Here is a 12,593-nt window from a genome sequence, read left to right as displayed (position 1 = left end):
AGGGGTCTGGACTTTGCAGTCTGCAGAGCAGGTATTAAGATGCTGAGAGTCTACAGAACGAGGCTTGGTGCTCTGGAGACTGCAGAGTAGGGGTTGGTCCCCAGGGGTACCAATTTGGGTCAGTGATTAGGCTGCTGTGAACTGTAGATGCTGAGAAAGATATACTGAGAAAGGGGGACTGTGGAGTAGGGATGGAGACCCTGGGGGGCTGCAGGGCAAGGGCATGCTCTGTCCCCCAGGGCAAGGGCAGGCTTGGCCTGGGCTCCCAGAGGTTTCCTTCCTGGCCCACTGAAGAATCGCTGGCTTGTCTGGCAGAGCATGGACCTGTGGATTTCCTGGGCAGCAAGTCCCTTTCATGTGGCTGCTCACAAATTCTCATTACATCACCAGGGGCTGCTCCTCCCGGAGACAAACCCAGTGCTTTTTAGGGGTTTGCCACCACTCCCCCCTCAGCCTGTGTGTTTTGGCTGGGGGGAACCGAGGAACCTCGTCCAAAAGCAGCTGCTCTGGCAGGGAGGTGGCACACAGAGCCAGTGGGCAGGGGGAGGGCAGTGCATCGTGTCGTCGTTTCCCCCCCCCCCCCGGCTACTGAGTAAATATGGGCTGGCCAGGGCTAGAGGGGGCTTTTCCAGGCTAGACCACACCCTGGGGGCTATTTTTTGCCATGAATGAAGGGGCTGTGTGCTCGCAGGGCAGCCTGGCCTCCTGCCACTGCTGCCGTGCATGGACAGCCTGCCTGACACTCAATCCTGCTGCTTGGCTGGGGACCAACATCTGCACTGAGCAGATGGGCACTGCCTGGAGACACCTGGGCACCCCGCACAGCTGGGCACTGCCTGGAGACACCTGGGCACCCTGCACAGCTGGGCACTGCCTGGGTGACCCAGGCAGGCTGCTGGGGCTGTTCCCAGGGGCTGGGAAACACAGGCTGTTGCAGAGCAAGGGGAAGTGACAGTGACACGGTGGCTGTGCCAGCAGCAGCGCAGGGCTGCTAGGGCATGCCAGCCCCAGCCCTGCCGGGGCCGGGTGCCTGGGAGCTGCCTGAGCCAGCCACGGGCAAGCCCTGCTGACCCCCTGCTTCCTGCTGCAGTTTCGGGTGACAAAGGGGCAGCGTACCCAGGGGCTGCCCCTGCGGCTGCACCTCTGCTTGGGAGGAACTGCAAAGCTGCCAGGGTGGAGCGGCCGCCTGCCTCTGCCTCATCCCGGTCCTGAACGCACCCAGATTCCCCCAAAGCCCCTAATCCTGCCTGGCTCGGTCCCAGCTTCCGCTCTGGGGCCTGTCAGCTAATCCCTTTTGTGCTGGGTTTAGGGACACAGTGGGTGCAGCATCCCTATTGGTCTCCCCCTGTCACCCTAGGTTTCACTTCTCAAGGTGTCTGCGGGCTGCTCTTCCAGACCCCAGCCCTGACCCACACTGTTGCCTTTGCCAGCCCTGCTGCCCCATGGTTCCTAGGCAATCCAAATGTGTTTGTGCCCATCAGTGAGTGGCCTCTCCTCACCGGGTGGAGGCGGGGTGCTGGATCCCACCCCTCACTGTTCCTTATCGCCACACAGCATCCTTGTGATTCACCAGGTGTGGCTCCCTTTCCGTCACCCCACTTTGCAGGAAGTTTCCCGGCCAGCCCCCCGCAAGCCCTGTGCAATAATAACAAGCTGGGATGAGCTGGCTGGGCTTCCTGAGCAACCCTACAATAATAAACCAAAGCGATGTGTCCAGTTTTCCTGGACAGACAATAATAAACCCGCATGAGCTGGCACACTTTGCAGTGGAACCCTACAATAATAAACCTGGGTGATGTGTCCATATTCACTGAGCCACCCTACAATAACAAGGTAGTGTAAGCCACCCAGCTTCCTTGCAAAGAAGAGGGTTCCATGAGCTGTCCCCCTGGGACAGGAGGGACTCTGGCCACCAAGTCTCCATGCCCTCTGCTTCTGGGCTTGTGCAAGCCCTCCTCTGCCTGCGCTGGCCCATGGAGAAGGCACCCCGTGTCAGTGGTGGGCTAGGTTGGCAAAGGTGATGCTTACAGGTGCCATCAGCCTGTGTCTCTGCCTTCCTGAAGCCAGCAGCAAGTCCTCACAAGTCCTGGTGTGCTGAGACCTGCTGCTCTTCAGGGCATCCTCCTTGCCCAGCTCCCTTGCAAACTGGCACCCAACACCAGCTGCCCCAGATGCTCTCCTACTGTTGCCCCACAGGCTGCTGGATGGGAGGACAAATGCCAACAGTCAGGGTGAAGCTGGGGATGCCATCAGCAACCGTTCCCAGCCATGCCTAGGTTCTTGCAGGGTCACCCAGATGGGGAGGCAAAGCTGTGCTGCTGGACCCCACTCTTTTTCAGCGAGTTAGTTGGCACTTGGGCAGCAGGAGGGCTCAGATGCCTGTGGCTTTGCTGGCAGGATGGCGGAATGGCCTCTTTCCAAGTGTGATGGGGTAGCAGCTAGAGCCCCTCGCCCTCCCCAGCCCTCTGCCGAGACTCAGGCTGCTCCTGGTGGGCTGGTCCTCACGTGGTTGGGGAGGAGATGCTGCGACCTCCTGCCCTACCTCTGCACTGCCGCTGACCCTTCTTTCCCTGGGATTCATCCCTGGGAGCTGGAAGCAGCAGCAGGTGGGCAGGGAAGGGCCAGGACCCCTCCCTAGCATCCCCGCATGGGGGGGACCCACACCAGTGCAGCGCAGTGGCAGCACAATGCATAGCCCCCGCTGCCACCGCACCCCTCTGCTCAGTGTCTGTGAGCAAAGCTGTAACCCAAGCCGTGAAAACAGCACAGGGAGGAAAGAAAAGGGTATTGAGCTGCGGGGCTGCTGCGGTCGCCAGCCAGCATAGACTGCTGGTTGTTAAGAGGGTGCCTCGCTTGCAAAGGCTGCCTTGATGAAGTGTGAGACAGCACTTACGAAGGGACACGGGCAGGCATTCTCGCTCCATCTTCCTCTCACAGTGCCGCTCTTTATGTGCCTGACATTTGCTTGCTGGAAAGGCCCCGAAAATCAGGGGGAAAGGAAAACATTGCCTGCAGCATGGCCAGAGTGGCACTGGGAGGAGTGCTGTGCCGTGCCATGCAGTGCAGTGCAGTGCAGTGCTGTGCCATGCTGGGTCGGGCTGGGATGCTCCGTCCCAGCCTCACTGCCAGCTCTTCCCCGAGTGACCTCTTCACCTCTCGGCAGCTCTCAGGCTGCCTGCCCTTGCAAGCACTGCCGCTTCCTGCCAGGTGTGCTCAGCCTGGCTCCCTGCCTGGGAAGCTCAGGCCATCCTGCCCCTGCCTGCTCCCCGGGCGGGCTGGCAGCACTGCCAGCTCTCCTCGCTGCTGCAGTGTGTCCCCAGGGCCGTGTGTGGTAGGGGGTGATGGGGACACTGCGAGATCAGGGCAGGTCCCTCAGACATTTACTGCTGGGGTAGGCAGTGCCTCAGGGGCTGCTGCTGCAGTGTACAAGCAGATCCAAGGGCCAGGGGAGCTGGGAAAGGGTTTCAGTGGTCAGTGTGGGGCAGCTCAGGGTGCTGTGGGGCATCTCTGCCCCTAAGAGAGATGGTCACTGCCCCACCAGGGAGCAGGGGTGGGAAGCCAGGCTGATTCCTACTGCTCCATCCCAGGGGAATTAGCTGCCCCTTTTCCTGACCTCAGTCCAAGCTGGAAAGGAGCAGTTCAACCCCCTCCATCTCTATCCTTCTGCAGGCAAATCCTGGGGGAACCCTTGGTCTGGAGGTGTTGGCAAAGGCTGGGTGAGTGGCTAGCATAGATGAGTGCTCATGTACTCAGATCCTGGGCTTGATCCCTCTCCAGCCTGACAGACACTGGCAAGGCCATAGGCAGAGATGCCCAGTGACCATCCAGCAAGCCACACCAGCCCCATTCCCATGAGCATGCACAAAGCAGGGAAGAGCACTGAGGACAGCCTGGCCACAAGGCACAGGAATGCCCCAGCCATGAAGTCCTTCCTCAGCTGCAGCATTGCCAGGCTTCGCCCATGCCAGCGCGGCAGCAGCTGTGCCCATCGATGGAGAGCTGATGTGCCATTCCTGGGCCACAACTCCAGCACGCCACTTCTGCGGAGCCCACTGGCAGGGGGAGCCCAGGGAACCCATGCCCCCCCCAGCCCACACCCCTTGGCTCCCAGCCCCAGCAGGAATTATTAAGTGTGCCCCAGTGGAGCATGTGCTGAGGCCGGCCACGGGAATGTGGGCAGATCTGACATACAAGCCACAGCAGCCAGGCTGTAATTTCCAAACAAGCCCCATTTGCTCTGTTTTCCAGTTAAAAATATATTAAAAAATAGGAATGCGGGGTTTGTAGCGAAGAAAGTTGGTAACCGCTTCGAGCATCTGGTGTGATAATGAAAGGGTCAGTCCCCAGCTTTGAGCACGACCAATTTAGACTCTGGTGCTTGGCACCAGCGCAGGGGCCCAGCACGCCAGGCTGCCTGCAAACCCTGCCCAGGGCAAGGTGATGCTTCTGCACCAGTGGCACGCTGCCGGGCTGGGTGATGTGCTCCTCCTGCTCACACTGCCAAGAGGACATCCAAATTGCCATCACTTGTGGCCCTTTGAGAAGGGAGTCTGGGCAGGGGTGGGGGAAGGCAGGATGCCTGGATGATGGGTGCTGTATGCTGCCCACCACTAGCCCTGCCAACCCCCTGCCCACTGGGATACAGCACATAGCAGAGCTCTCCAGGATGGGGGGCAGTGAGAGAGGCTGCAGCCCAGCTCCCTGTGACTGCTCCCACTGCTATATGGCTTCTGGCAAGTGTGGCTTGCTCCCAGTGTGAGATCAGACAGATGCTTGCCCCCCTTCACCAGGCTCCCCCCCCGGCCGGGCTAATCGCCGTTCAGGGTGTGCTACAGAGACTCCCGCACTGCTGTCGCAGCCTTGAGTCACTCCTGATACGGTAGCATCCTGCTTGGCCTTGTGGCCAGGTAGTCATAACACATGGGCAAGCTGTGCCAGCTCCCCGGGCATCGTTCCCGTGTGTCAGATTTCTGCTTGGGCTGCTCCACAGACCTCGGACATCATGTTTATCCTGGAGATGGGTAATCGGAGAAAAATAAGTGACCGGAGGCCAGAGCTGACGTTGCAGTGGGATAAGAAGTTGGCTGAAGCAGGGTTTAGCGCAGGGATGTGCTGGGCAGTAGGGCAAGGTGGGAGGGGAAAGTAACAGGTACTCGGGGGCTTGTCCCCCACTCAGCCCCTTCTGGGGACACTTCCTTGTGCCTCTCAGCCTCCGGGGCCATCAGGTGGCCGCTGGCTGGCACAACATGCTCCGCTCCCTGCTGAGTCATGGCTCTGCAGGGAAATGCTTCCAGCTCTGGTTATAACCCCATTTCCCACTGGGGCTGTGAAGTGCGGCCCTTCCATCCTGGTGTGGATCAGCTCCGGCAGCCCGGTGGCTCTGAGCCTGCCAAGAAGGGCAGCGCCAGGAGGTGGTCAGTAACTCCCAAATTCCACCCTGAGCTTGTCAGAGCTGGACTCTTCCCAGAGGCATGGGCACCTGGCATCCTGCACCTGCTAAGCCCTATGCCACTGAGGATGCCCATTTCTCTCCCAGTGCCTCCCCAGGGTGCCACCCCAGCCTCTGTGCATGTGCCAGTCTCAGGGACACTGGGTTGTTGCAAACATAGCAGGCACTTCACAACAATGCCCCATCCCCAGGGAAACCATGGGGACATTGTGCTGGCTCTGAGCAGCTGCCGGTGAGCACTGAGGCAGCAGCCACCCTGCCTCGATCCTTCTTGGATGCTGGGAAGAGGAGCAACCTGAACAGCCATGGGGCCCAGGACGTGTCCCAGGTGCCATCCTGCACTGCAGCCCACATCCTGGCTAGGGTGTGCAGCACCCTATGCTTGGGTACACAGCCAGCTTACCCTATCTCCCTGGCACTCCCCAGGTGGCAGGGAGAGGGGGTGGGCAGAAGGGTAGTGGCACCCAGGGCTCAGTGGTTCCGCAGGGGACTTTCCTGCCCTCCTGGGGCATTGACCCATGCAGTGCTATCATCTAGTACACTTTGCTCACGCCATCACCATTCCTGGCTTTCCTGGGAGCTGCTGTTTGCTTTTCTGTGAATTATGGCTCCAGCTTCTGCCTTTGATCTGAGCTGTGTGGGCCACCCATTGCCAGCCCCTCACCTGCCTTTGAAGTGCAGTCCCCTTCCCAGCCTCAGATGCTGCTTTTGAAACTTTCAGCTGCAGCCTATGGGGCGCAACACCCAGGGCCAGAGCGTTCCCAGGGTGTCCCAAGTCCTCAGCATCCCTCCTTCTCCCTGGCACCTTATGGCGGGCCAGGCAAGGAGGCAATGCAAGGTGTATTTGCCCAGTGGCCTGCAATGCTGGGGCTGCTGGCAGCGGCCTGGGCCCAGAGCATCACTCCCTCCTGTGGCAGAGGGCAGGGACACAGGAGGTCCTGCACAGAAGCTGGCCAAAAAGCAGGCACTGACGAGTGTCCTACAACTGAGGGGCCTTTCATGCCCACAGGTCCAGCAGGAGGGATGTGACCCAGCCGGAGGCACCTTTCTGGGCACCATCCACCCCACCCTGCCACCAGCCCTGCTCTCCCTCCCATCTGGCAGTTAGCAGCGAGGGGGCCCAGCCTGTCCATTCTGACACAGGAAAGCTGGGACCACGCTTGAACTCTGCCCTTGAACAGGTCTCAGCGTCGATGTCCCCTCCCCACTCCCCCGGACCAGAGAGGATCCAGCCTTATCTGTTACACTTTGTTCCCCTGCTGTCTGGGTGTGGAGTGAGGCAGAGATTAGTGTGCGGACCTTTGACGCCCGCGCGCGCGCACACACACACACACACACACACACACTCACACACACACTACTACACAACCAGCCACCCGTGCCCCAGAGCCATGCTGCTCTACACACAGCTGTGCTTGCAGTCCCCGTGCATGCAGATGTGCTCACGCTCACCTGCATGTGTGCACACATGCCCTGCTTCTCCTGCCCCAGTGCAGCCACCCTCTCCAGGGTGCACACACATTTCCCTGTCCCTGCATGTGTTTGAAGCTATGTGCTGCATTGTGTTCCCAGTGGAGGGTGGTGCTTGCCCGACCTCCCAGCCTCCCCGTTGTGCAAGCCAAGGTCCCCCATGCACATCGGCATGGTGCAGACTGTGAGGCTGGCATCCTGCAGCCCTGGCAGAAGGAGAGGGGCTTCCCTGCATCAAGCCTGGATACAGCAAAAAAGTGTGCAGGGAGGCAGGAGCTACTCTGGTAGGCTGAGACCTGAGCAACCTTCATCTCACTATCACATCGCCCTCACTTGCCATGGAGCCACCAGGGATGCTTGTGCTGCCTGCATAGACATCTCTGGAGGCAGCTGTGACAGGCAGGGGCTCCCTGTCCCCACCTCGTGCCGAGGTCCTGCCCCAGCCCAAGGCTCATTGACCTTACTGGCGAGCTGCAGTCCCTGTGCTGCTCCAGACAGGGAAGCCACAGCCCTTCCCTTGCGATCTTATCTCCGGTGTTTGATGAATGACTCGCAAGCCTCAGGATGGGAAGGCAGCCCAATGGCTGGAGCAGGTGTGAGCATATGTGCACACCCATGTGTTCATGTGTGCACGGCTGGGGAGCAGCCACAGCCTGCCCAGTGCCAGAGCTGGCCCTGCAAGCTGTGCTGTGGTCCTTGGGGTGAAGCAGATGGAACCCAGTGGGCAGAGGGATGCATGGCCCCTTCTCTGCCCCATCATGGCAGGGTGTCCTGCAGGAAGTGGCTCCTGGCAGGTGATTTCCTGTCAGGCTGATGGTGCCTCTGCTCTCTCCCCACAGAGCCTGCCCCAGATCTGCAGTGGGGGAGAAGGGCAAGCGTTCACCTCCACTCTGCAGCAGCTCTACATGGCAGTGACACAGCAGGAGGCCAGGCAGGGTCAGAAACGGCAGCACTCAGGTGAGGAGCTCCCTGGCAGTGGGATGGGGAGTGCGTGAAGCACTGGCCCCCACCATGGCTGAGCCCCCCTCCCCTGGGAAGGGGAGTCGGTTCCTGGATGCAGCTCACCCCATGCAGCAGTCTTCTCCTTTGCTTTCTCCCATGGGCTGAACTCCACACACAGGCACTGTTTCTGGTGGGGGTTTTGGCCCCATGCTCCCTTGTCTCAATCCCAAATTGCATCTCTTTCTGCTGGTACCAGAGGATGCTGAGGACCAGATACCTCCTGCAGAAACCACAGGGCATCCTGATCCACCACCTCCATCCCAGGAAGATGAAACAGCATCTTCCAGTGAGGGAATCACAGTGAGTACAGCTCTAGAAATAGCCGTTTTGTTCCAATGGTAGGATGAGGCCTGCACCTCCCTTCCCAACTCACATCCCAGCCCTACGCTTTTCCAGGATGAGCCAGGGTATCTCTGCTTGGTTCCTTGCACATCATACCCCGTGCACCCTGGCTGGGGACCTTGTGCTTGCACATGTGTGTGCTTTGCACTTCCCCACATTGATAACAGGAGTGTCACTGCTTGCACACATGCACCCATCCTGCATGACCCCCGGGGGGGGGGACTGACAATGCCGTCCTTTTGCTTCCAGCCGACCTCCTCCCCAGCTCAGAAGCCCCGGCTGCCTGCAGCCAAGACCAAGCCAAAGAAGGCGAAAGGGCTCTTCAGCTGAAGCATTGCTGCCACCCAGCCTGAGGGTCTCTGCTCCCCTCAGCATCCGAGAGAGGCAGTGCAGAGCACCCATGGGTCCTCTGCATCTCCTGCATCACCTGGCAGACCCTGCCCAGCTCACAGTTCCCTCCCGAGGGGTTTCCAGCCAGGGAGATGTGGCGTTGCCTTTCTTCATCCATGTCTCAGGAGCCTCTTTTCTACCTCTCTCCTGGTGCAGAGCTTGCTCAGGCTGCCTCGTGGTGGAGCCAGGACTGGAGCAGGGGGCAGTGGCAGGCATGCTGCTGGGTGGTTGCGGGACAGCTGTGCCCTGGCAGGGCTGTGGGGTTCAGCTGCCGTGTTGGTTTGCAATAAAGGGCTGTGTCTGGGTGATTCCCTCTCCTGCTCTGTCCCACTTAGGCACGAAGTGTCCAGGCACGGGTGTAGCCCCTGGTGCTGCTGGGTCCCCCCCAGGCCATTCCTGCTGTCCAAGGACTTGCAGCAGGACAATGAGGAGATGACAGTGGCTCATTGCTGTGGGGCAGGACAACAGCTCCCAGTCCCTGCTGTGCCTCACCCTAAGAACCAGTATGTAGGGTGCGCATGATGGAACTCCCAGATCCTGGCACACAGCATCCTTGTCCCACACCAAGGACACACCATGTGCTGGTGCCTGGAACCAGGTGAAGCTACTGCAGCAGCCGGTTGGCAAAGGCAGCCTGGCTGGGCTGAGGGGCACCCTTCATTTGCAGTAGCTCCCCCAGGGTTAGTGGGCAGGTGATATAAGGGGTTCTGGCCTTCAAGGAGCTGGGGACAACCGAGTCACTAACACACTGAAAACTCCCAGGCTTGAGAGCAGCCCTGGAACACATTACAGATGCTCCCTGGACACAAAGCACCACCTCTGCCCCTCCAGACCCAATCCATCCATTCATCCATTCATCCATTAACCTCTGCTCTCCTCTTCCAGCCATTGTGTCCACAGTGCTTCCTTTGGGGCTGGGACCACACTCCTGTGCCAGGCAGTACTATCATGGGCAGGTTGCAGCCCATGGTGCCACTGTCCTGGGGCAGGACCCATGCCTCCGGCTGCCCTGCTCCCTGGGGCTGGGCCAGCAGAGTCCCACTGCCTGCTCTCCTGGGCAGCAAGGGGAAACAAAAACATCCGGAGGAGCCCCTGTGTCTGTAGAAGGGGAATGAAAGGGTCTTTGCTGGGCCATGGCCAGCCAGTCCCAGGGCGAGAGCAGCCAGTTGCTTTTTGTATTTCTCTCTGAGGGAGCAGCATGCAGGGCAAGGTGGGTGGTGAGATGGGGACGCTGCAGGATGGTACCTTGTGCTGACAGCTGTAGCTATGAACCCTGCTTTCTCCCACCTGCCAGCATCTTTTCCCCTCAGATTTGGGTCTGCCTGCCAGGTACTTGCCCCAGGGAGGGTGCTGTTACCAGCTCAGGGGGTAGGATTGGGGTAGCAGTGGTTCTGCAGCTCTCCATTTCTTATGTCTTCTGTCACCAAGTTTTCCCCTGGTGCAACCCCTGTTCCATCCATGTGGGCTCCATCTCCTGGTATGGAAGATGCTGTGTTCCAAGCCAGGTCTTTCAGCTCCCTGCTGGGTTGTGGACTCATGCTGCTCCCCTGTGCATGCAAGTACATGCAGGAGGAGGATTTATTGCCCTAGCAAGGGCATCTGGGTTGTCTGTGTCCTCTGGCGCAGGAGGGACATCATATGGGGGGAGGCACATTCCCATCCCAACTGTGCCAGTGGCTGGTGGACTCTGTAGGGGAGTGGTTAATGCAAACCAGCACCTGCGCCCCTCAGTCATCCTGGGTACCAACTGCACATGGGCTGTGTCTCTGCTTCTCCCAGGGGTGCCCAACCCAGGGGAGCGAGTCCCAGGGATGCTGCAAGGGTGTTTGCTCATGAGCCCTGTTCTGCTGTAGAGTGTGTTCCCCTATGGAGCCCTGTGGCCCTGTGCCCAAGGGATGGGTGAGCATGCAAGGGCTACGGGTAAAGACTTGCTGCAGAGGCAGATCCTGCTCCACTCACCCTGCTCCCAAGGCAAGGGAAGGTGGGCCTGCAGGAGCATGGATGGCGGGAAATAATAAAACGAGGAGAATGAAGACATCAGTGGCAAAAAGAGGTCTGCCAATTGCCCCCCAGGCCACCGCAGGGACCCCAGCCCCCAAAACTCCAGCCTGGGGCTGCCAGTGCCTCCCCAGCCCAGGTTGTCGCCGGCTCCAGGGAGTGTCACCTCTCATTGTCCCATCCTGTCCCGCTGGGGTCTCCTTCACTGTCCCCACCCCCTCCTCCCTGGAGCCGCCTGGATTTGAGCTCCCGACACACATTAAAGGCCACAAGTTCGGCCTCGGCCTCCATAAATTTGATTCCATAAATATTAGTTTTTGCAGGGTTTAATGAAGCCGTTATGCCGGGCACGGCCCAGCACCCCGACCCGTGCCCTTAATAAGGGCTCTGTGGCCTCGATTAAAGGGACCTTTCAATCGCTGTCAAGTATTTTTAGAAAAGGAAAAGAAAAAAAAAAAAGGAGAGAGAGGAGAAGAAGAAGAGGAAGGCAGCGAATGGGAGAGGAAAATCCCAAACACATCCAGTGCAAAAGTGGAGAAATAGCACCACCTAGACTGCCTCTCCCGGCTCCGCTCGCCGGCCCCGGGCAGCCCTGTGGGGCCTTGTGCCAGCGCCGCGCCCCTGCCCCGGGCAGACCTGGCGGCACAGCGAGGTGTCTGCGCGACGCTGCGCTCCCGCTTGGGCGGTGCGCTCAAGGGTGCTGTGCCGGGGACCACTGAGGTGCGGAAGAAGGAGGGACTTGGTCACGGTGGAGATGCAGGCAGGAGCAGTGAGTGGTGGCTGGGTGTCCCAGCGCTGCGTGACAATGACTGAGTGTAGAGGGAGATGCTGTAGGACACAGGGATGGATGCTGCATCCCTCGCACCTCCACTGGAAGGTAATTCCTCTCTGTGACTTAGCACTGCAGCAGCAAGTGTTTCTTCCCATCAGCTCCCCAAGCAGAAATCCCCCTCACCCCTAGTTAGGTGGACACTGTCACAGCCTTCAGCTGCCGCCCCACAACCCCAGCTCTGGCTGCCCTGTCATGCCTGGGGCTCCTGTCCCACTTGGTCCTGTGCACCAGGGGGTTTTGCCTGGCACGGACACAGGCTGGCGTTGGGAATGCTAGATGGACTCTGCACCCAGTGACAGAACACTGTCACTGCTCACTGTGGCCAGACTCGATTCAGGATGCCGGGGCCCCTGCCTGGATAGGAGCTGCTGTCACAAACAAACCCAGCTCCCTGTCTGCACCCCTGAGCTTCCATGGGACATGCATGTTGTACCAGTGAAGGCAGGGCTATACTGCTTGCTGTCAGGCTGGAGCTGATGGGAAAGGGACAAACGTGTGTGACATGCATACTACATGCTAGCAGGCTGCAGAGGCTATTTGGAGTTCTGGGTTTGGGTCATTGGCAGCCATGGGCACTTCTTCCTAGGGATGTGCTGCACTCCCCAAACCCAGTGCCATCCCAGATAAACCTATTCCCCACTCCCTTGTGGCAGTGATGAGCACAGTGGGAAACTGGGCTTTCTGCTTTGGTGGGAGTAGAGAGCACAGAGCACATGAGGACCCTGCAGACCTAGCCCAGGCTCTGATTTTCCCATGCCAGTGATGCACAGAAAACTGTGTCCCTTCTGTAGCCCTGGGAAGCCAGGGACAGGGGTGGGAAGCACTGCTGTCACATGTCCCCTCTCCTCTCTCTGCTGATGCCCTCAGGATGCTCCACTGATAAGCTGAAGAGATGTGGAAGTGAGGTGGCCTGGGGCTGCTGGCCAGACCGTCCTGCTCCTCACCAGCTTTTACAGTGGCTCTGGGCACTGGGTGCCCAAAACAAGTACAAAACCCTGATGGAGTGTGGCTGCTGAGTATGAAAACCTGATAGAGATACCCACACCCATGTAGAGATACATGGCCAACTGCACTTTGCTTGCAGCCCCTGCAAAGGAAATGGTCCACTGG

General features: G+C 59.4%; 1 protein-coding gene across 1 annotated transcript in view; it reads left to right on the top strand.

Annotated features, from left to right (window-relative positions):
- Nucleotides 1-8,944, top strand: part of NHEJ1 (non-homologous end joining factor 1) — a 43,481-nt gene extending 34,537 nt beyond the window's left edge. Inside the window, exons 6-8 of the mRNA XM_005153849.3 lie at nt 7,759-7,876; nt 8,118-8,221; nt 8,513-8,944. Coding sequence (XP_005153906.1) covers nt 7,759-7,876; nt 8,118-8,221; nt 8,513-8,593 — 303 coding nt within the window. The 3' untranslated portion in view covers nt 8,594-8,944. The remainder of the gene's footprint in view (nt 1-7,758; nt 7,877-8,117; nt 8,222-8,512) is intronic.
- Nucleotides 8,945-12,593: the final 3,649 nt, after the last annotated feature.

This window comes from Melopsittacus undulatus, chromosome 4, assembly GCF_012275295.1.
Source record: "Melopsittacus undulatus isolate bMelUnd1 chromosome 4, bMelUnd1.mat.Z, whole genome shotgun sequence".
In the NCBI taxonomy this organism is placed as follows: Eukaryota; Metazoa; Chordata; class Aves; order Psittaciformes; family Psittaculidae; genus Melopsittacus; species Melopsittacus undulatus.
The sequence above is the reverse complement of the archived record's forward strand: the minus strand, read 5'-3'. Positions and strand labels throughout refer to the sequence as shown.